We start from the raw sequence: 24,471 nt of genomic DNA, 5'->3' as shown, positions 1-24,471 counted from the left end.
CGGCGTTTTTGTGTGTGTGTGTGTGTGTGTGTGTGTGAGATGGTTACATTATTCTAAGACACCTGCACAATCTAATCTACTACAAAAATTTGATTGACCCTGTTAGAAGGGTGTGTTCCTTTAACCATGGGCATATTAATTATTGTGGTTGTGGTTTTGCATCATGCTGAGAGCTGTTGGTAATATTTTGGTAACCTTATTTAGCTAAAAACAATTAAACTGAAATAGGCTAATCAAAGATTTAAGACCATAGCTTAAAAAAAGGGTTCTGGCATGTTTGATGCCAGTGTTTACAGGAGGCTAGTGGGAATGTTGCTCCAGGTGGTGAAGATGTCTTTACAGAGGACATCCATTGTCTGGAACTGATGTCCATTTTGTAAACGTCCCTTGCCATCCATCCTCAAATGTTGTCAATTAGATTTAGATCAGAGGAACACACAGGATGGTCCAAAAGAGTGAGGTTATTCCTTTGGAAGAAGTCCTTTGTCGGGCGGCCATTGTGGACTGCAGCATTGTCTCGTTGAAAAACCCAATCGTTACCACACAGACGAGGGGCGACAGTCATGAGGCATGCCTCCTGCAACATCTCCACACAGTCACCCGCCATTTGACACCCCTGCACAACCTGAAGCTCCACTGAAGGAAAAAGCACCCCAGAACATGATGGTGCCCCCTACACCAGTGTTTTTCAACTTTTTTGAGCCAAGGCACATTTTTTATTTGAAAAAATCACGAGGCACACCACCAGCAGAAAATGTCACCAAATGAACTCTGTAGCCTACAGTGACAATATAAAGTTATTCTCATCACAGTGTCAGTGTAGACAGTGTAATCAAATAAGTGTGAAACCTAGGCCTGTTTGGATGAACACAGAGCTGATGTCCTGGCAGGAATTGAATAAAGACACACACAAAGCTCTTCCTCAACAACTCTCAGTCTCTTTTGGAGATGGCGTTTAAGCTTACTTGGGACCATGGCATTGTTGGATAGCTTTTCACCACACACCAAGCACAACTGAGTCGTTTCCTTACATCCCCAGTGAAATTGAATCCAAATGAAAGATAGCGTTCGCTGTATTGCCTCGCGCAAGAGATTTTGCTTGGGCTATCTGTCTTCTTCTATTATTTACTGGCGGTTGGCAAGCAGCGCTATCCATCTTTGCTTTCTTTTGACCTCCACTCATACTTGGGCCTTTTCAAGAACTTCTCCATTACTGTTTCGCTAGCCACAATGCCACTGTCACCACCATCTGACGCATCCATGCATCCATCTGTACAAAGCAATCAGCTACCTGCTGCCACCTGGCTGCCATCTACTGCTATGGAAGTGTATTACATGGTTACTCTGCCGATCACTACTCATTTCCCACCGCACGCCAGACAATCCCTCATGGCACACTAGTGTGGTGTGGCACAGTTATTGAAAAACACTGCCCTACACTGTGTGTGGAAAACATCTAAAGCATCTAACGTGGGATCTGCTTGTCATGCCAGTAACGTTGGAAGCCATCAGGACTGTCAAGGTTATTTTTTTTCTCATCAGAGAATAAAACTTTGTTCCACCGTTCAATGTCCCATGTTTGGTGCTCTCGTGCAAATTCTAAACAGGAACTTTTGTAGCGTGGAATGAGACGAAGCTTTTGACGATGTTCTTAAAACCCTTCTGTCGCTGGTGCCGTCTGATGGTTATTGGACTGCACTCGGCACCAGTAACAACCTTCCTTTAGGCCGAGGGTTGTCCCGTGTCTTGATGGACAGCCAATCGGATCATTTGTTCCATAACTCTCAGGATCTTTTAAGAAGTCTTACTGCGTACAACTTCAGCAGCAATGGCTGAGAGAGGCCTTGCTTATGCAGCTCAACAATCAGACCGCGTTCAAAAAGAGAAAGCTTTTTTGCCATCAAGAGATCATTACAGTGTGAATACCTGACAGCAAATGACACTGAAGCCACGTTTTTGCCATTTTTGGGGTTCTAAAGGCTGTGGTCTTAAACTTCCAATCAGCCTATTTCAATTGAATGCTTGTTTGCAATACAATGTTTACTTAAAACATTTTTTTGTTACACTCCCATTTCTTTCTCTTTTTTTTTCATTTTGAAGCTATACTTAGAAACTCTTTAAGATCCAACAATGCAAAAAGTAAAGGGGTAAATTTTGATTAGGAGTGTGTTTGCGTGCGCGTGTGTGTATAATATATATTAGTATAATATAAGAAGAATATAAGAATTGCTTTAACAAATTCTATTAATCATTTGTATTTATTTTTTCAATGGAAAGAAACTTCTGGAGTGCCTTCAAGTACTCAGGAGAACCCCTGTTGAGAACCACAGTTGTAAGCATCTATACCAGGGGTCACCAACACAGTGCCCGTGGGCACCAGGTAGCCCCCCACGACCAGATGAGGTGCCCTTAGGCCTGCTTTTCATTCAGGTTTTCAGTTAATAATGTGAGAACACTAGAAAGAAAAGTATTCTGAAACATAAAATATGACTTGTGGATACCAGCATTTTGTGAATGTTTTGGTAAAACAAGCATATTTGATTTGTTTGGGTTGAAATAAAGGTATGAAAATCATTTCTACAAAAATGAGTAGCTCGTGGCCATTTTCATTTTCTAAAAGTAGCTCTCGCAAGAAAAAACGGTAACCCCTGATCTATACAATACTGTATTAAGAAAAGAATGATTAACCACAACATTTAACAATATCTATATATGTGCGGGCGTTAATGCATCTCTTGCTGTCAACATAAACGTATACACGTTTAGCTCCCTTTCCAGTTAAAAGAAGCACAGAACATAAAACGACAATCTGATGCTGTGCTAAGAGTTCTGCACAGTCGTCAACTAGTAAGCAACAAGTTTATTTTTATGTTTCCATGCCTTTAAATACATGGGTCTCCAAACGAAAGCGAAAGCTGCAGCGGACACGCTTGCGCGTTACCTGTAAGTCACGTGATTTAACAGAATCTATCGGCAATGGAAAATGGCTCCAATTCATGACGGTCGACGGCAGGGTCCGCTGTGTCTGTGTTTGCGCGAGTGTTCTTGAGTTTCCGGACAGACGCATATCACCGTAATGTTTCGCTCCTCCCAGGAGTGAAGTCTTAAATGAAAGTAAAAGAGAGGGGTCGAGCTGCAAATCAGAATAACATCCAGCTGGAAATTTCGTGAGTGCATTATTGTATTATTATTGTTATTATCTCCTGCTTTTTATTGCTTGTTTTATTTACAATTTTATACTATTAGCATTGTCAAGGATAGTGTCTACCCACATTTAACATCAGTCTATGTATACATATTTTTGTACAGTAGCCTATATTCAGAATTGTATGTATACATACATGTGTGTGTATGTATACAGTTTTTGTAGTTACTCTAGCTGTTTTTTTATGCAGCATTGAGTTGAAATGGATTTATAACTTGCAGTGTTCAGTCGGTGTGGACATGCAAGCCTAAAAGTATAATCCTTATCCCTGTGTTTCTCAGTTGCTATTGATGCCAGAACTCATTTATTTGCACAGTAAATGCAGCTTTAACTGAGGAGGTACACTCCGTCCCGTTCATGAAGACATTTAGGGGACAAGCTGGCAAGTGAATAAGGGCTGTTTAGTTTTATTAATGTACTCAAGGGCTCAGTGGTACCACACAACATGCTGAGAAAGTGAAAGCATCCTTGCGTGCGTAAGATGATCTTTCCACAAAAGAATGACCCTGATGGAAACTGATTTTCCATTGAGCAACATAGCTTTTGATCAGATTTTAACATTTGGCTTGATTTTTCAGTGAATAATGCATGGATCCTGATGGTAAACGTGTGTTTGGCTTGATTTATATTGTTATTTTGTTTATTTGTATGTATATCCTGAATCTTCACATTCTGATTGTGATAAATCTTTACAATAGCTGGTATGTAAATATGTCTTTATGTATTCCAGCTGCTCAGACACTTAAGTGAAGTAAAGCTCATCAGATCAGAGACCTGCCGCCTTTCTTCAGTGATGACACTTATGGATCAAGACTAGAAGCAGCATGGACCCACAAGGTGGGCAGAGTACCTGAAGGCGCTGGCCACAGACTATCTGCCTGTGGTGGACAGACGAGACAATAGTAAAACATGTGGCAGTCCAGTGGAGGATTCTGTTTTATAGGATGGTTAGAGATAACCTGGTTAAAACAGTAGCACAGAATGAAAAACAGAACCAGAATCATGCACCTGATGAACCTGCAAGACCTCAACAGGTCCACAATCCAGAGAGTGAGAAACAAAAGCAGCAGACAGAGCCGGATGTGCGCCACTGGAACAAGCTCCACTGTCTACACCTCTCAGACGAGGAACTTGAAACCTGGTGTCAGGTACTTATCTCACTTTACTTCATTCTACTGGAACAAGAGTGGGGAGTGACCTAAAATGTGTTGGTTTCACTTTCAAATGCCACCCTGTGTCTGTTTATTTGAGTGTGAAAACACCACCTCATGAATGCTATGTTGAGCATGGGAATGTTTTTTAATAGTTATGAGATGATATCACAAGCAAAATATACTCGCCCAATCTGATGACTTCTAATACAACAGTTGTCTTTACAAAGCTCATTCCCAGCTGAGTCTGAAAAGGCCCTATTGTATTCGATTCACTGTTGCCACCTCCTCAGGAGAAAGAAAAGTAGCTATTGGCTGACCTAGAAGTCGCTAGATGATGTCATCAAATAAATTACATATTATTCGCGTATGACGTACGATGCAGTAGGAAAAAAGCATAACATTGTAGGAGACCAAAAAAGCGAGTAAAAACACCTTCATTGCATTTAGAACTACAAATAAACTTGATTTTTCGTTTGTTCATTTGAAATTGGCCATCACTTCATCAAAATAAAAGATTTTTAATTTTTTATCTCGGCCAGCACCTCTCAAAGTCTAGACAGCGTAATAATGACATCCAGACTCGCCTCCAGCCTCCACCTTTTATCTTGCAATTGGGACTACTTGTTTCATTTATCACATAACTTTCTTCCAGCACATTTTCTGACACACTGACAGGTGAGCGACCGAGTCCGAATGAGGCTTGAGTGTAATGGGTAGTCATTTAATGAAGATTAAGAAACATTTACATTTTAGATCCTGCTCTGTAAAACATCGCACATGCGTCATTCATGGATGCCTAGAGCTCCACTATGCTCTGAGTGTGCTGTGGAGTGCGAGTGCTTTGGGGCGGTGCTGCTGCTCAGTGAGAACAGAAACTGCAGGACAATACGTGCTTTCACTTTTAAGTCCCCAAATACCAGAAAATTCTGCAACGAGGCCAGAAAAAGTCGCTAGATTTGTCACTATTCGCTTTTGCGAAAAAATGACGCCAGAGTGTTTGGAATGTCGACAGATATAGCGACAAAGTTGCCAAGTTGGTAACACTGACTAGATTGTGCAGGTGCACCTGAAGAAGTTGATTCCAGATATTTGTGGGGGTGCTAAGACCAACGTACCAAAAAAAAAAAAATCCCCAAAATGCCTATTATTGATTCAATAAATCCTTGGTTCTCAATAAGCGGCCAGACATCACCCAAATAATGTAAACCATTCAGTCTAACTCGAGAAGTGCTCGTTCATGCAATACGTCCTTCACTACGCAGGGGGCAACAGCGAGGTGTACGCATCATAATGTAGCAGCAGTAGGAGAAAAAGAACAGAATTTACACACTGAAAACTGGACTTTGAACCGGAAAATGCAGTGGGGAAGTCAATGTGTCATTATGTATGCTCTAAACCAGGGGTCACCAACATTTTTCCTTGTGAGAGCTACTTTTACAAAATGAAAATGGCCAAGAGCTACTCATTTTTGTAACATTTATTTTCAGAGCCTAGTTTAAACCCAAACAAAGCGAATATGCTCGTTTTACCAGAACATTAACAAAATTCTGGTGTCCACAACTCACATTTTGTATTTCAGAATGCATTTCTTTCTACTGTTCTTTCATTATTAACTGAAAACCTGAATGAAAAGCAGGCTTGCGGGGACCTCATGTGGTCGTGGGGGGGCTACCTGGTTCCCGCGGGCACCACATTGGTGACCCCTGCTCTAAACCCTATAATATGCCTCTCACAGTTATTACAAGCCATACAGTTTATACAGTCATACAGCATATAGTATTGTGTGTACAAAAACATGCAGTTACACAACACATCTTTCTGCTGGAAAATGTTGAGTGAATTGACTTTTGAACCAACCCTCTGTGGATTCATAGCCATCAAACCACTGTCTATAAAAAAAACAACAAATCATTAACAATTTAAAGCAAAGAGACAAAATCCACAAATATGCAGCGGAACAAATCGGGCGGGCACGTGACGGCAGTTGTAGCTGCTACTACTAATCATTTATGTTGATGTGTAGTTATGTAAAGATACATGTAGACTAGATTGCATTAGCTTTAGGTTTACGCGGAAAGAACTACATTTCCCATGATGATTCATATGTGTGCACTTGTAGGCGGAGGCGGCCAGCTTGCCCTCTCATCTGCGTCCATTCCGTAGCCTGGACGAGTACAAACTGGTGAAACACACTCACCATCAGCTGCTGCACAGTTCTTACTACTGGGGACCAATGACCATGGAGGAGGCGCACAAAACACTCTCCCAGTCGTCACCAGGCACCTTCCTCATCAGGTAATTTAATGTGGATTCTTCTTAGTTAGTTAATGTGACCTAGCGTTGTGTGTTGAAGAGAGGGGGCATTTGATTTGTTGCTGAGTATATTTATGTGAAATAAACTTGTGGAACAAGTTGTTCTTGTGAACAATTTAGCCCAGTTCCCGTAATTGCAAATACAATTCCATGACATCAGTGTACTGGATATATCAACGATAATTAGGTTATTACAATAATTTTATAATTACTCTTATGTCTTAAGTGTGTATTTTTACTCAGCTAACACTTTATTAGGCACACCTGCACAGTACAATTACAGGAGTTGTGGTTCTGTCAGAAAGGTCTTGCAGTATTTTCTCCAATAGTTTAAACCAGAGGTCTTTAATGGGGGTTTGCGACCCCATGCGGTACCGCAGATAATGACATTTTCGTTTGGTTAATCCATTTGTTCAAATACAGTCAGACCTCGGTTTTTGTGGGCTGCAAGTTGCTTTTTAGTGGCCTGTGGCACTATTTGCTTTGTTACCTGTAACGCAAAGCTGCGATGTAGGCTGTTTTTCTTCAATCATATTTAAATGTTGCATATCGTTTTAGCATGTACGGTAATTAAGTAAACAAAGGGTGATGAATAGCTTACAAGTGGCCTCACATACTTCCATTTTTTTATTTATTTGGCCCTCGGTGGAATATGTTTGGACACCGGTGTAGTAGGGGGTCTCTGCTTTATCGCTCCCTGTCCTGAAACACGTTGAAGACCCTTGGTTTGAACAAACACCCCATCTCAAATAAACAAATGTTCCCCTCTCAGCATGAAACTACCATGTGTTACAGTTTACGTCATTGCCAAAGTGAAAACTAAAGAGTGACTGGTGTTGAAATTTTTAGAGACAGTGGCCAGCCAGATGTCTTCTTCACACTGAGCTACCAAAGCAATGAAGGCCCGATAAGCGTTCGTGTGATGCTCAACAAGCTGCTCTTCTCTCTGTATGGAAGCGAAAAGACTTTTCCCTCCCTCTTCGCTCTGCTTGCGCATTACAGCAGCTCGTCATGTAAGTTGACGGTGCCTTTCCGCATGCAGCGACCTGAGTTCCTCAAGCAGATCTGCAGGAGGGCATTGGTGCACACGTACGGTGCAGAAAACATAAGGACCTTACCTGGACTCAGCTGTGAAGTGAAAGACTATGTTCAGGCCTATCCTCACTCTCTATAGTGTGTGCGTGTGTGTGCCCGTATGTGTGTTAATATACAACCCGTTAAACATAGATCGAGTGTTTTAAATGCCAGGCATTTGTGTTTAATATTTGCAGTCCTCTTTGCTGTCATAACAGGATACATGGATAAGATGTGTACAGTTTTTAAGCATGCTTAAAACAGGAAACGGCAGCAGTCATTATCTCCACTGGGGGGCAGAAAAACATCATAGAATGGAAGTACAGTATTTGCTTTTAGCGTGTGTGCCAAAACTAGCCATGATGATCCTGACAGATTGTAGTGTCCACTGAGGAGCACCAAGAGACAAGTAGAACTAATGTGTTACACCATATTCATTTACTGTCGCTCTGCCCAACTGGGTTATTGGTGAACTGTACAGTTTCATGAAAGTAAATGTCCTTGAGAGAACTTAGTTCTAGCTGTACGGTGCATAGAGAAGTTTGTGAGCCGCTAATTTAAAGTTACTGAAATGTTTATTGTTTTATCCTCAGATATTACCTTTTCGTTTCTTTGAATGTGTACACGCACAGCAGTTTTTCTTAAGATTTGAATGTCTTGACAGGCTCACATATGTGTATTCTACCAAAAACTACTAATAAATGACTAATGGCTAATAAATGTTGGTTCAAACCAAAGTAATTACATAGGGTGACCAAACAGCTTCACTCAGCTGCTGCCATTAAATTACGTCTGCAACAATCCTTGTTTGTTACTGTGTATGAGCACTTTTCAGAGATTATTTTGGTAAAGTTGAGCTCAGACTGATGAGATATAACTGTTTCACCCTGCAAAGGAGTCAAGGGTGTAATTCCTGTTGTTTGAATACTATAACAAGCAGCTTACACAATTGGACAGCACAAAACAAATACCTGTACATGGTGTGTACATGGGATGGTGATTTGGGAAGCAGATAAGTCTGAGTTCACCGAGTGGACAGCAATGAATGCAGATGATAGATGACTCACACCTCTTCAGTCATTAATTTTTCAATCAGGGTTAAGCCTTTAGTTGGCCCCTGAACTGACATCAAGCCTATCAAAAACCTGTGGGCGGTGGTGAGCCAGCAAGCCCACTGAATTCTGACCTCATAGAGTAAATGTTCTTCTGGATGAATGGACAGATATTCCCACACACACACTCCAACATCTTGTAGGAATGTGTTCAGAAGAGTGGGTGAAAAAGTTTTTACTATGTGTCCCACTTCCTGCCCTAAATCTGACTGGCAGTGGCCCCTTAAAAAAAAATAGTGCTTATCACCTGGGACACACTTCTTTTTTCCTCAAATGATCTCATTAACCTTCAACATGATGACGAAAGACCACAGTCTTCATAGAGACACATGAATCCCCTGAGAGATATAGAGCTTGCATGGGTTGCATGTTTAGTTTCGCTTCGCTATTTCAGATTCAATGTATTTGTCGTAGAATTTATGCAGTATTTTGCCGCTTTTGCCCAATAAAGTTTTCACACAATTGCATTTTGTCAGCACAATACAAAAATATTCAGTTGATTCACCATTAAGTGTGGTGAATATTATAAAATATACACTGTATATTTATGTATTATTCATACATGATACAGTATATCATAATAGCAATAATAATAGTGAGTGATTTGATGGCAACACAATTATATTATTATTAGGCCTGTTCAATTAATAATATTTGTAATCAGGTTGTAAATGAATGATTCATGATTAATCACTATTAATAGGACAATAAATGACAGGACATCATTATTTATATTTAACATACCGTATGTATTTACAGCTCCAAATGAACTGAACATTTTAATTAAACTAAAACATATTTCACACCATAAAGTGTCTGTCTTTTTGCGATGTCTCGCCCTCTGCAATTCCTCTGAACTAGGCAGGTATTGACGGCCTGCAGGTATAATACAGGTATTTAGAACATTACTGTAAACCTCAAACGCAGTACAGTATGAACAGTAAAACTATGAGATGCCATACTTTTATCCTACACAATTAAATTGTCATCTTAGCCATCTATCCATCCATCTTCTTACGCTTATCCGAGGTCAGGTCACGGGGGAAGCAGCCTAAGCAGGGAAGCCCAGACTTCCCTCTCCCCAGCTACTTCGTCAGGCTCCTCCCGGCGGATCCTGGAACGTTCCCAGGCCAGTTGAGAGACATACTGTAGTCTCTCCAACGTGTCCTGGGTCTTCCTAGAGGTCTCCTACCGATTGGACATGCCCTGAACACCTCCCCTGGGTGGCGTCCGGGAGGCATCTCGACCAGATGCCCAAGCCACCTCATCCGGCTCCTCTTAATGCGATCTTAGCCATTTCTCTTTTTTGTGTGGAAAATAGAACACTGCTTGAATGAACATTAGTAATTTTAACTCACTGACGGACAATACAATACCCACCTATGTTGTGTTTATGTTTGGAGTTCAGAGTGTCTGTGTGTCTGTGAATGCACCTCGGTACCTGCGGTAGTGTGGGGAGAATGTGGTGAGGATGGAAGGAGAGACGTGTTTGCTAGTTGGAGATATATACAGTCATGGCCAAGCATCTTTAGCCAAAAAAATTCGCATCTTTTCCATGACATTATTTTTGGCCATGACTGTATGGTGGACCTGAACATTGCTGTTAATGTGTTAAGGTAGGAATAAATCGTTAAAAAAGTGTCAGACTCTGTGTACATCTGTGGGGATGCGACACTTGCCTCCATCAACCTGAGGTGTGGCTTGTCATGATGCGCATGCAGGAATTACAGCACAAATTTTAATTTAATTAAACAATTAAATACATTTGTTACCACCATTAATGCGTTATTTTTATTATTATTTAGTGTTTTCCAGAGAGGGCTTAATCGCCATGCGTTTCACAAGGTGAAAGCTGGACTCTTGAGGAGCTTATTACAACAAAAATATAAACGCAACAGTTTTGTTTTTGCTCCCATTATTTATGAGATGAACTCAAAGATCTAAAACTTTTTCCACATACACAATATCACCATTTCTCTCAAATATTGTTCACAAATCTGTCTAAATCTGTAATAGTGAGCACTTCTCCTTTGCTGAGATAATCATCCCACCGCACAGGTGTGCCATATCAAGATGCTAATTAGACACCATGATTAGTGCACAGGTGTGCCTTAGACTGCCCACAATAAAAAGGCCACTCTGAAATGTGCAGTTTTATCACAGAGCACAATGCCACAGAAGTCGCAAGATTTGAGGGAGCGTGCAATTGGCATGCTGACAGCAGGAATGTCAACCAGAGCTGTTTCTCATGTATTGAATGTTCATTTCTCTACCATAGGCCATCTGCAAAGGCGTTTCAGAGAATTTGGCAGTACATCCAACCAGCCTCACAACCGCAGACCGTGTGTAACCACACCAGCCCAGGACCTCCACATCCTGCATGTTCACCTCCAAGATGGTCTGAGAGCAGCCACTCGGATAGCTACTGATCGGTTTACAATTGCAACCGTAGTGAGGCCGAGCGGCATAGAAAATGGATGGATGGATGGACATTTAGAATATTTAGTATTTATGTATATTGTACATTTATATCAGGGTGAACACACTTTTTCAGCATGAAAGTTACATGTGAAAATTATCTACCTCTGATTATGCAAAGGACAATGCAGCCAGAGTCAAGACCACATATTAAAAAGGTTTCAGTAATGGGCACATTTTCCAATGAATCATGATAATAGTTTCACAAACAAAAGTGTAGAAAACACATATTTCCATAGTGGAGTTTAGGACGTGGATCAAACAATTGACTTTTTTTTTTTTTACATAAGTGCTGAGTTAGTTTGTCCGTAATCTAAATAATAAAGATGAAAGTTGCATTTCCATGTGCCACTTATTGAGTCGTCTGTTCACCACTTAATGTTTGCCGCAGAAGAGCAATAACGAATCAGGAGGGGAGCTTATTCAAGAGATTCAAGAGAGTTTTATTGTCATGTGCATGGTAAAACAGCAGTTATACCATGCAATGAAAATCTTATTCTGTCATTGTCAGCTGACTGATTTTATGTGACATCTACAAAGTGGTCGATCGCGATCGACGTAATGGGAACTTGTGGTATAATGTCTCCAAGATTAGGGTTCCTCATATCTCGCTTTCAGGTTCCCGTCGTCCTCTCCATTGGGTGCCGGATTCTATTTGTTGAAAGAGAGATAAATAACTCTTACTCCCTTTATTCAGCCACCATATTTACTAAACCTGACGTTTGTAATGCTGACCACCTGGTTTACATTAAGAAAGAGGATGTGTGGATGACCGCCTTTAATACCCCATTGGGGCATTTACAATATTTAATGATGCCTTTGGGAGTAGGCAATTCTCCAGAACCTCATGAACAATGTCCTTAATGATATGATTAATGACTTTAGTTTTGTCTTCTATTGGGATTTATTTTCTAGAAACCCTGCTGAACATGTCCAGCATGTGCATTTGGTGCTCCAAAGACTGTTAGAGAACCACCTGTATGTCGAGGCAGAAATGTGCAAATTTCATTCCTTATCAGTGTCCTTCTTTGAGTTTATCGTGGAGCGCAGCCAACTAAAACCTGATACAGTCAACATTCAGGCTGAATGGCCCTCTACCATGTCAAGGAAGCATTTGCAAAGGTTTCTTTGCTAACTTCTACAGATGTTTCATCCAAAACCAACATCTACAGAAAGTGTCCTTCTATTTGGACTTCTGTGGCAGCAGTTAGACGCCGGACTGTTGTCCTACTCAGACCATCTACTCCACGTCCCCAGCTCTTGCTCGCTTGTTCGATATTTCTTGTTCTTGTTCCTGAGTACGATTATCTGCCGTTTGCTCCACAGACCTTTCTTGTCCTAGTGCTAGTACTTTAGTTTTGAGTGCCTTTGTCCTGTTTTCTTTCATATTGGTTTGCTACTTTGCCCCAGTGACCTTTTGTCACTGTCCCTTTTTTGTTAAGCCTTTTGACGACATGTATCCATGTACAGTGTGCTATGTTTATTACATTTTTGTCCGTGTTTGTATTGGGGTCCAACAATTCGACTTTGTCGCTTAGTGACACACACAGGCAGTATTAAGAGTTTGTACACATTGAAAATAATATGTAAAAAGTAATACATACTATGTATTGTGTATTGTAAAAATAGTGGAAATTGAATACAGTAGAACACAGCACTTCCCTTGGGCTCCTCCCAGGTCCTAAAGGTCTCACCTCACGCACGCACTTGTGCACACGCTCAGAGTCAATGTAAAAAAAAATTTACGCACGTGCACGCGGGCATTACAACTGGCGTGGCGCGGCGCGTGCACAAGTCGCGCTTGTTTATGTAATGCGGTGTGTGAGTACGTGCGAGCCTGTCCATCATTTCGGGCGCGAGTGTGAGCGCGCGTGACACGTGAGCGAGCGAGGAGGAGCAGGGCGTTCGAGCTCCACGGTCTCCACGCACGGCGCGCATGTACAGCCGGTAAAATCCCCACACACACGCGGCTCGAATGTGGAAACGCTCTCTCGGTTTGGCTTCTTTTTTTGCTGTAGAGAAGGCAGAAGCGGATGTGTGGCGGAGGACTCCTTTGGCCTGAATAGGTACATCCCTGTCCCGTCAGCATCTCCCCCTCAGTCCCCGTGCGCCTCGGCTCCAGAGGGAGGCCCGCAGCAGCGGCAGGATGTAGCGGCGGATTAACGGAGGAGGAGAGAGGGGCGCTCAGAGGAAGAGAGCGGGAGCGAGCGGACCGAGGCGGGACGGAAGGGACATGGGGAAGGACCAGGAGCTGCTCCAGGCCGTCAAGACCGAGGACTTGATGACAGTTCAGCGTCTCCTGCAGAGACCTCGGCCCGGAAAAGCCAGTGAGTACCCCCGCCCCCCGTCCACATAAGTGTCAAATGTGATGTGAAGCCATGTATCCTACATTTGCGTGAGCACTGTGACGTTGAAGTAATAATGATGACGTTGCGCACGTGTCATAATACACCTGCAATGCTGAATTTCTACACAAACTACCTTTGACTGTTTGTATGAATGTATAGCAATATAGAGAAGATGTGAGTAGCCTATGTGTTGCTTGGGGGGAGGGGGGAGACATAATTGTGTGTGTGTGTGTGTGTGTGTGTGTGTGTGTGTGTGTGTGTGTGTGCATGCGTGACGCGAGCATGATAGTGATGACGTTGCACGTGTGAGAAAATAAGTGATGATTCATTTCAACTGCCCTTGAATGTTTACATGAATCCATTTAAGAGGATGCGTGTATTTATATGTGTGTTGTTTGGGGAGGGGACAGGGAGTGTGTGTGCGTGCGTGCGTGTATGTGTGTGCGTGTGTGTGTGTGTGATGCGAGCATGATAGTGATGACGTTGCACATGTGTGAGATTCCATTAATGTTTGCATGAATGCATAGTGATGCAGAGAAGGTGTATATGTGATCTTGTCTTTCTATCTTCGTGCAGCGCAACTCTTGATGTCTCATCTTTATTATGTGGACATTTTGGCTCTTCCACACGCGGAAAATGCCAAGATGAACCCCTTTTACTTCATTAGACTGCTTGTGTGTGTGAGTGTGTGTGTGTGTGTGTGTGTGTGTGTGATTGAGCATGATAGTAATGATGTTGCACATGTGAGCTGGTAACTGGAATGAGGAATTTCCACAAAAACTATCCGTTATATAAATGCATGCTAAAACAGACTGGGTGTGTGTGTGTGCGCGTGCGTGTGTGTGTATAATAGTGAGATAGACTGTGTTTTTTTTTAAGCGTGTGTTGGTGAAGCGCAAGTGCATGAAGCTCCTACACTGCTCTTAGGACAGGGGGATTATTGGTGTGTGAAGGCACCAGATGTTAATGGTAATAATGTGATGATCACGAGCGTACACGTGATCGCGTTTGCGTGCATGGGTGAGAGTTTTTGACGGGGCGTCAGATGGGACTTGAGGTGATAATTAGATTTCAATTACAGGCCTGAAAAAGCTAGTCAGCCTCGGTTATTTCATCGTTACTTTCTCACCCCCTTCTTTTTATAGCTGCTCCTCTCAACTCCTCACCTTGTTCGGTGCTAACGTCAACTCTTTTTTTTAACTGGCCTTTAAATTGTACTTCCTTCCTGCCATTTCCCCTTTTGCTTTGGTCTCCTTCTCCACCCTAGTCCCTCTCCTCTCCTCCCAGCCAGCGGTGCCATGGCAAAGAAAAATGCTTCTCCTCAAATGCCAGAACAAATCAGCTCTGAGTGCTCAGTCCACTGTGTGCACAGAGAGAGAGAGAGAGTGGGGAGTGAGGGAGCTGAGGGTGAGACAGGATGCATGGAGATTAGGGTGCAATGTAACAAGACAGGAAGTCACAGTAAGAGGTTAAAATGGTGACCTATGGAAGGTGTGTAATGCGACATGAGACCAGGTTTACGTTTGAATTATTGAAGCGATCTCTCTGTTGGAGAATCAACACTGCACACCTCTCCTTCACTGAGGATGGGCATTCACATAAATGTTCCTGATCTATGATCTGGAAAATGAACAATTACTTATTGAGTCATTGTTACTTTTTCGCTCTGATTTTAGATGACAGACATCCTTAATGCAAGTGTCTTTGCTCTTTATTCCAAAAAGAAATTAAATAAATATAAATATTCAATAATTGTCTTAGCTAATGGAAATTATTTTCCATTTTTAAACCAATCAAAACAGGTAGAACTCATTCAGATGCACATTCAGATGCGGAACTGCAATACAATAAATCCTACAGATTGGTATAAAAAATAAAGTAGCCCTCGTTTATCGTGGTTAATTGGTTCCAGACCCGACCGCGATAAGTGAATTTCCGCAAAGCAGAATTCAATATTAATAACAGGAGTATTTTGGTAGCATGCTATCGAGCTAACTAGTTAACCTCCAATTTGTTTATTCTAAGCAAACGGTTTCAAACGGAGTGGGAAGAAGGACAAAGTAAGAAGCCAAAAACTTCCACACGGAGTGGGGGAACTTTTTTTTCCACTATGTCATGTCGGACATAAAATCATCAAAATGTAAGGTAAACAGCAGGAGAATGACTTAGATGAAAAGTTCATAAATCCTCACCAATGTAGAATTTTAACAGTCAAACTAATTGCCAGCAAGTTGAGAGCACAGTGTTAGCATGGCAAAGACAGCACAGAAAGAAAAGGTTTTGTTAGCATTTGCGAAATTGTTCACAAATGATACATCCATTATACATTTATCGGATAAGGGGAAGTGCATCTTCTTCATTCTCTCGTGATGCACTGAATGTCAACTAAATGGAATGGTAACTCATTGCTGCCTCTTGAGGTTCAAAGTGGTATTACGAGTGGATAATCAATTTGCATGCTAAATTGGCTTTAACTTCTCACATTAAACGTAGATGTAGGCTTCTCGTTGTGGTTATCTTTACAGGGCTTGCCTCTCACTTGGAGAAAAATAGAGTTATTTACTTATTGACCCGGTCACCCCAAAGTCACTTTTACATAGGTGTGTGAATCTGCAAACAGCTACACTATGAATGGCAAGACAAAGGGAGAAAAAGGATTTCAGAACATTCCTGATAATGAGAACCCGGGGGACAAACCCATCCACTTCCTATTTCACAGGGTTTTGGGGGTCGGTCCCCAAAAGCTGCCTGCAAGCAGTTCACTAGTGCTGTCTGTTGAGACCAAATTAAATTGGAATTACTTGATTTCACGCTGATTACCTTCGAGTACATTCTAACACATTCCGAGTTTTGTCGAAATATCACACTTAGCTATCCATGCCAAGCGACTGACCGTATGTGAGATGCATATGCAATGGCACATTGTGCGGTTACCATGGTAACCAAGTCTCGGTTGCAGTGTCACAGCTAAAATTACCATAAAAATTGTGAACTCCAGTCGACCCTCGAAAAGACAATGTAATGATTATGAGGCAAAAGATAAATTGTCACTTTAACACTATTGAAGCCACAGTTTCATAAGAGCTGTATTTAAAAATCTGCCGTGACAAACTAATGTTCAGATTTTATTGATTGCAAGCAGCATGATTAATTATACATCACAGATAGAGCGAAGTGCCCCGAGCCTGACTTGTTGTAACGAGAGCAACCTATTGAGAAATAGATCATCATGGTGGATAGTGTTGGCTGCTGGGGTCATGTGACTGACTGACAGTCTGAGGCTGACACAGATATCTGTACTCATTGATTCAGTTGCCAGTGGGGGGAAGGGATGGCTCTTTTTTCTTCATTTTAATCCAAGTGCAATGGTAATGGGGGGCAGCGCACGTGCACACAAACACACACATGCATGTCAGCTGCCGAGTGTAAACAGAGCGGCACAACCACCAATCAGCCAGCACTCTTTAGCAAATTACAGGGGAAATTAGAGTGTGAGAGCAGGATGAAGGGATGAAGTGCAGATAGGGATGCGGAGTGAGGGAGAAGCTTTTCCCCAGATTACAGAACAGCCACAGATTACGGCCTGGTGGATTATGTGGGTTTGACAAAAAAAGTAGAGGCAGAGAACCAAACAAGCAGAGAGAGTGTGTGTGTTTGTGTGTGTGTGTGTGTGTTGCATCAGCATGCTCCTTCCTGCAGTTTGGTGTCTTCATCCTTCTTATGTGCTTTCAAAGATCAAGGTTATCACATGCACGCATACTCACGTCTCTATGATCAAAAGCAAAGAAACCCAAACATTAGAGCTATAAGAGGTCACACGTACACAAATACCTCACACACTCACACCGTGCTTTTCCCACAGATAAGTCCACGTCTGCCACACTCACCACCAAATTGAAATGCATTTTTTTTCAACTTTCACTTTAGGACACAATAGGCAAAATTTTGTAAAGTCTTGGCGTGCAAAAATATGCATCTTATAATCAAAATCTAATTTGAAATACATCGATAGAAGATAGAAAAAACTAGCAGAAATCAGTTTGTAAATATTTTTTGTTATTTGAAATAGTGGCATGCTAAAGATAGTGTGATTGTATGCACATATTTGGTATTAATGTAAAATTCTTGGGAACCACTGAAATCACGGCAGCAAGAAACTGTCCAGGGCTGGGATCGAACCACACCACAGCGATGCGCATCCTTTGGGTATTTGCCTTGTGCAAAATGAGTCCCCCATGGATTGTGGGGCCCTATACACAGTATTGTGCATGTAGGGAGGGGTGGCTCTGACTCAAGTAAACATAAACTGTCTTATTTAAATAATAAAACAGTGGATTGGTTGAACAGAAAGACGAAATAGAGCTCAACTTCTTCATATTGAATTACAGAAGCCAACTGCAACAACATAAACTTCAGCCAAATGAATCATATTTCGAAACATGTCAACATGTAAAATCAGTAAAGCAGATGAAAACACAAATTCTGAAAATCCAGCAGTGGGCTGACTTCCAAAGTCCAAGGTACCTCACTCCATTCCTCACTTTCTGTGTGGTATGTATCCATTGTTATATTTACAAAGTACATTGTCATATTTCAAAATGCTGGTTGCTGCCCAGATCAATACATTAATAGACAAATATATAATTAATAGATCATTTGAGACAACAGACTATATTAAAGAAAGAAATCTTGAAGTAGAAAAAGTAACCGAACTAGGCATCATGCAAATTGATAGTGCCAAAAAAGATCGATTCGCGTCCGAACCGCGATTCGTATTTATGATAATTCTGAATAGATACAAATGCGCAAGAATTGTTATTAAAAGATAAATTTTTCAACCAGATCCACACTTACTCGCTGCATGTACTGTACGTATGGTCAGGCTTCTGCAGTGTTTTTTTCCGGCCAGGGGGCGGATTGGCTCGCTGCTAATGTTAGCTAGCTATCTAACTTTAGGCCATGTCCACACGGAAATGTTCCTGGGATTTTTTTTTTGGCGGGTTGAAAAAACTGTGTGTCCAAACTGTGCCGGATTAGTAAATAGGTGCATCCAGACGGGAACAGATCACTGGGTGAAAACGATGTAATACACAAGCACACCTACGTGTGGCGCTGCAAACAGACATGCAGACGGAACCACGTGAAGCAAACCGTAGAAGAAGAAAGAACGCATGAGCATAAATCCATCTTCCTCTTTCCAAAGCTCATTTAGACTTATGATGAAGTGGATTTACGTCAAGAATAAGACAACAAAATATCAGGAGAATGTCGACTGGGGTGAGTCATGTCCGTCAAAATATTCAGATATTATGTTGGCTTGTCGTCAAAGCTCACTTCTGGCCACTTGACGATGATGGGGTGGGGACCGGCCGGTGACGTCAGCGGTTTTGGCTGTCTGGACGGAAACGACAAGCCAACATTTTCAGATTTTCCCACTCTGGAAGATGTTTTAAAAAAATTACAGTGTCAGGGCACCCAGAACGCAGTTTCCGTGTGGCTGAAAGGCTGAAACGATAAAATACTTTGCTGTTTTGACCTGAAAACTCTTCTGTGTGGATAGCCCCTTAGACTGGGGCAGCACTCACGGGGGCTTGCTGTTGGACAGGCCATGTGTCCACGACCCCTCTCCATCCCAGTCCTAACAAATACAGTTGGCCCCTTCTTTGCTGAAGGCTAATGTTTGGGTGCACTTTGGATTTTACAATTTTCCAGGTAAGAAGGAGCTTGATGTGACGTTTACAGTAGGGATGTCTCGATCCGATCTTCAGGATCGGGATTGGCTGCCAATCAGCTGTATTTTGAATATCGGATAATATCGGCTTCCGCCACGAGATCGGGCCGATCCATTGCCATATCACGTTCGTAACTCTGGGCCACACTCCAACATGGTAGGTGCGGTAATGCGCCTCAAAGCTGGTTGCCAATCGACTCCCGAAACCCGCAAGAAGAAGAAAACACAACACCACCATGCAAACATGTCCGCGGTTTACTGTGGTGAAGTTTGTTTCACGTTGGACGTTGGATATTCGGGTCCGTAGCTACAGCGGTAGTTTCCCCTCACTGTGCCTGGACTGCTGTGCCACTGTGCGGGGAGCTCGCACGCAGTGGTGGAGCTACGTAGTGGCCACCCTTGGTCACTCTCCGTCCACCTCACTGGCCATCTGGACATTTCAGGTATCAACTTATCGCCACCTCTATGTGAGTAATGGCGTCACCTTGGCCACCCCAATGAAAAATCTCTGGCTCCGCCACTGCTCACAGGATGTGCTCTAACTGTTGCTTGTTTACACTAGAGACCGTCAATAAATTACTATTGCGCTGAAGAGAGTTTGTTAAAAAAAAGGTATATATTTTAAATCACACATCAAATTGATCAATAACCATGTCAGATGATTCGTCCTACCCTAAAGGTATTTTGCACGGCCATTTTTTGCAATTTTATCTTTTATTAGATTAGGGACCTGACTCACAGAGGTTCGTCATGCTGTGTAACAAAAAAAGGAAATTCAGCAATACTTTGGTTGCATTATTTTTTCTGCTTTGTAGAGCTATTTTCATAACCATATTCAATTCCACAAATTCATATTTGTTAGAAAAGCTTATTAGAAAAAAAGAAAAGGATCGGTACCGGATCGGATCGGCAAGACTATAAAAAAATCGTATCCGATCGGAAGCCAAAAAAAGGGGATCGAGACATCCCTAGTTAACAGTGTGTTTATTTAGTTACACATTTGAAGGTTATTTGTTATGTTTCCAAAGAGATTATTGTTTACTTTTTGTAAAAATGTACTAATTTATATTTGATGCTGCTGCTAAGCACTTAAATGTCACATTTTCATACTCTGAAATTTGAGAACTTCTCAATGAAGTATTTATTTTTGAAGCCACTGACAAGTGACTACTCATGTTTACTTATGTGAACAGAAGCTGAACAGTTAAATATTTATTTGTAGGTATTGATAATTGAGAAGTTTGCTTTTGTTGTAAGAAATCTGAGAGCATTTTATTTTTTTAAGTTAGTGGGAGTACTAAAATGTTAAACTTTCTAGCCACAAAAACTTCAAAAGTATTGAACTGCTCTACTTTCTAAGCTATTAAGTGACAAAGAAAATTTTGCAAGGTAAGCAAAAATAATGTAATGTACAGTAATCTCTTTGTCAAAAGTTTGCCTCTGTGTATGAGAATTTTAGAATCACTTGATTGAACCTTGTAAAGCTGCATTTTCTAGAACATAACCAGTTTCTCAGAGCTGTTTGTCTTCCTTATAAAAGAATGTTGTTCATTCCGGAGTTGGCACCCTTTTTTTTACTGAAAGAGCATTTGATTGTGGATTTTGAGAATTTGAATCGTTACCCTAAGAATTGGAATCAAAGCGAATTGTGAGTTGTTGTAAGATTGACCCCCCTAATACAAATGTATGGATGTGGTACCATTTGCAATCTGGGGAACCTAGTATATGTGTTGTTTCTATCTATATCATTTCTATATTTACAACACACTGTAAGATGTTCACATTTTTTGAACTAATTGTGCTTTCTTCCTGTTTACTTCCTGGTTTGAGATCGATATCGGCCTGTTTCGGCAGTAGGCTACACTGTCAGTTGCTGCCAAGTTGAGAAAGGTGCTATTACGAACTCTGTTATGAACTCTATTATGAACTCTCCTATCATTAAGCAGACCAAGATGTGTTTAAAAGACGATTTAAATTTGAGATTTAATCACAAATATTGAAACATAAACCATGTTTTAATATAGCAGCCAGAAAAGTCTGGAAGCTCATGTGAAAAGCTCCACATACACTCCTTCTTAGCCCCCAGCAGTTGTGACTTTGCCACAATGTTGATGCCACAGTGAGGTTACCAGAATGTATGTGCATGGTCATCGACTGCATCTGGCAACCTGGACAACGAAAACAGGAGAGTGGGTTGCAGGATATGATTAAGATATCAATAATGACACCAGTAGCCCAATATAGCATAATTTTTCTGACTAGTGGTGACTAGTGCAGGCTCCTTCACACCTGACTGTGACGTGGCACTTATGTGTGTTTGGGCACTTGCTCTTTGCTCCACTCCCATCTGGTGCGACCATTGTAGTTTTGAAACGCTCAAGGGCGTTAAAGTGCTGCAGTGTGCAGGAAACCTGCAGGGAATAGAAGAATATGTAAAGTAGAGAATATATTAATCCTTAGCTTTTTTTCACAATCGGTTTAAAATAGGTCTGTTTCTATAATGTCTCCTCCCTGTCTTTCAGAGCTCCTTGGAGCAACCAAGCGGGTGAACGTCAACATCCAGGATGCAGACGGGTAAGGGGCAATGCATTCGTTTTGTCATATTGTTCCCCAACTTCTTGAGTTTTAAACAGAACATTATTAGAAATTGCTTCTTTTAGTATTTATTTTTTTACAGAACAAGGCCTGTTGAAAGTACAGTGTGTGTTCATAGCAATAGTTCCTAACCAGGTCAGGACCCCTGAGGAACACCAAAATAAATCAGAGCGACAAAGTTCTGTGTGTTTTTTCTTCGGGATATCTGATAATATCAGCTGACTGATATTGGCATAAAAATGATTGGATCATATCGGTATCAGTTTTTCTTGCTCTTTAGAGCAACAAAGCTTGCTAGCTCCTACTGTATGTCCACGGTCTGGAATTATTTCCAAGTTTAGCTGTTGTTGCATATATGCAATTTACAATGACTGTTAATTCAGAGAGGGGCAGTAAGGCGTCTTCCTTCAATACTTGTAATCTAATATCACACCTCAGGCAGAATCACTCACAGTCACAAGATCTCGTGAGATTAAAACGTGACAAAATTTGTCATTCAGAAAAAAAGTCTTGTGGGCACAAGGCCTGGGATGATAATAAATGAATTAATTAATCACACAATAAATGAGGCCGCACGGGGGCTGAGTGGTTAGCCTGTGGGCCACACAGTCAGGAGATCAGGAAGACCTGGGTTTGAATCTTCGTTGGGCATCTCTGTGTGGAGTTTGCATGTTTGCATGCGTGGGTTTCCTCCCACATTCCAAAAACATGCATGTTAGGTTCATTGGCGACTCTAAATTGTCCATAGGTATGAATGTGAGTGTGAATGGTTGTTTGTCTATATGTGCCCTGAGATTGGCTGGCGACCAGACCAGGGTGTACCCCGCCTCTCGCCCGAAGTCAGCTGGGATAAGCTAGAGCATACCCCCGCGACCCTAAATAGGATAAGTGACACAGAAAATGGATGGATGGACACAATAAATGAAAATTAACTTGATAATTTTGCCCGCCTCAATACATTGCCATCTGCTTGCGTGTCTGTCTTCCTCATCTCCCTCTTCCAAACAGGCAGAAAGAGAGCTCACTATGTGCATTGGTTTCAGCACCTTGGCGCGCATTCATGCCGAACAACGGCATGAATGGAGTGAGCTCTTTTGTCAGTCATACAGTTGCTTTGTCTCGGTGGGTGGAGGTAGCATACACAAAGAGTGCAGAACAATGTAACAATGTAAATTATATTAGTAGATTGCACTCTATTGTCATATATTTTCTTATAGCTTTTCATTTTACAGTGTTTCTTTATGAAATACAGCCAGTTGCATCCCAGTGAATGAAGCATAATGTCATTAGTTTGAGGGACTGACTAAACACAGATCATTCCAGGGGAAGTGCCCACCGAAATCTGATGTGAGAGGGCGGATAATAACGTCGCTTTGAGCCCTGTATGAAAAATCTACCATTTTATGAGTCATAACACATTCATTTACAGCACAGCAATTTGCAAATGATTGTTCACTCCGGACTAGACCAAAACAAAAAATCTTTCACTGAGGGGAGAGTTGTGAAGGAGTGCTTCTGCTACACAGACCTTACTCAAAGGTAAACAAAAAAGGACTTTTAAATCCCAATGTCAGCTACAACAATAACAAGAAAATCTGTAACACTAAGAGGATGTACTGTTTTTCCTGCTTTTTCCCAAATTGCGTTTTATTTTTCGCTAAATTCCGTTTTTCCCATTTTAATCTTTCTAAATTCTTGTTACACTTATTTTATCACCATAGATTCTGTGTTTACTTGTGTCAATGAATAAAATGACTGTTGAATAAATGCAAAAACCCTCATTTTATTACCACGATTACAGGATGTGCGCCACTCTTACTTTGAAGGCCGGAAGTATAGTCTGTGCTGAAAATGTGTTTTGACTGTTGTGAAGTGAGACAGCTAGCTGGGCGTCTCTTGCAGCCGTGGCTGTCGTCTTTATTTCACGCACGACGTCAGCTGGCATGGGCATCCTAAAACGCCCGGTTACATTACCTACAAACAACTTTGGCACACATACAGCCACACTAGCACGCTCCGCTAAACTAAGCTAACCAAGCCAGTTTACATTGGCCATTGCTGTGCGTGACCTTACACTCACGCCCGTAGAAGAGTGCTTTCACGGACTTACTTCAGGAAAGGGCTGGTTAGTGTTTGTGAAGACATGCTGCTATGAATGAGCAGTCGGTTGGGGAAATATTTCCCCACACAAACGTTCCTTCTCACGATTACAGCATTTCATTCACAACATGTCAATGTCAAGATTCCGTGTTTAACAGTCGATTCCGTTTTTATTGGCCAATTCCGCAATTCCGTCCGCGATTCCGTTAACGTGGACATTATAGCGCCGTAGGTGCAGTTTTATTTAACTTAAAAAAAGCGTCTTGTGTTCATTTCATTATTTGTACAGTCAAGCCTTTTATAATTTATGTAAAACTCGGTCCTGTTTTCTTTTAAACGCAATTTAGATGCGGAGATCATT

The 24,471-nt window shown here is 41.6% G+C and overlaps 2 protein-coding genes across 5 annotated transcripts in view; both read left to right on the top strand.

Annotated features, from left to right (window-relative positions):
- The first annotated feature begins 2,850 nt into the window (after window positions 1-2,850).
- On the top strand, window positions 2,851-9,485 carry LOC129182763 (suppressor of cytokine signaling 1-like). Its single transcript, XM_054779245.1, has 4 exons — window positions 2,851-3,167; window positions 3,936-4,353; window positions 6,479-6,654; window positions 7,522-9,485. The coding sequence occupies exons 2-4, from the start codon at window positions 4,150-4,152 to the stop codon at window positions 7,844-7,846; spliced, it is 705 nt and encodes a 234-aa protein (XP_054635220.1). The 5' UTR covers window positions 2,851-3,167; window positions 3,936-4,149; the 3' UTR covers window positions 7,847-9,485.
- Window positions 9,486-13,140: 3,655 nt separating this feature from the next.
- si:dkeyp-9d4.3 (caskin-1) overlaps window positions 13,141-24,471 on the top strand; it is a 42,232-nt gene continuing 30,901 nt past the window's right edge. For 3 of the 4 annotated variants that reach the window (XM_054778876.1, XM_054778878.1, XM_054778875.1), the window contains exons 1-2: window positions 13,141-13,663; window positions 21,938-21,989. In XM_054778876.1, coding sequence (XP_054634851.1) covers window positions 13,570-13,663; window positions 21,938-21,989 — 146 coding nt within the window. In that variant the 5' untranslated portion in view covers window positions 13,141-13,569. The remainder of the gene's footprint in view (window positions 13,664-21,937; window positions 21,990-24,471) is intronic. The other variant, XM_054778879.1, reaches the window with a different exon arrangement.

This window comes from Dunckerocampus dactyliophorus, chromosome 6 (assembly GCF_027744805.1).
Source record: "Dunckerocampus dactyliophorus isolate RoL2022-P2 chromosome 6, RoL_Ddac_1.1, whole genome shotgun sequence".
NCBI lineage: Eukaryota > Metazoa > Chordata > Actinopteri > Syngnathiformes > Syngnathidae > Dunckerocampus > Dunckerocampus dactyliophorus.
The sequence above is the reverse complement of the archived record's forward strand: the minus strand, read 5'-3'. Positions and strand labels throughout refer to the sequence as shown.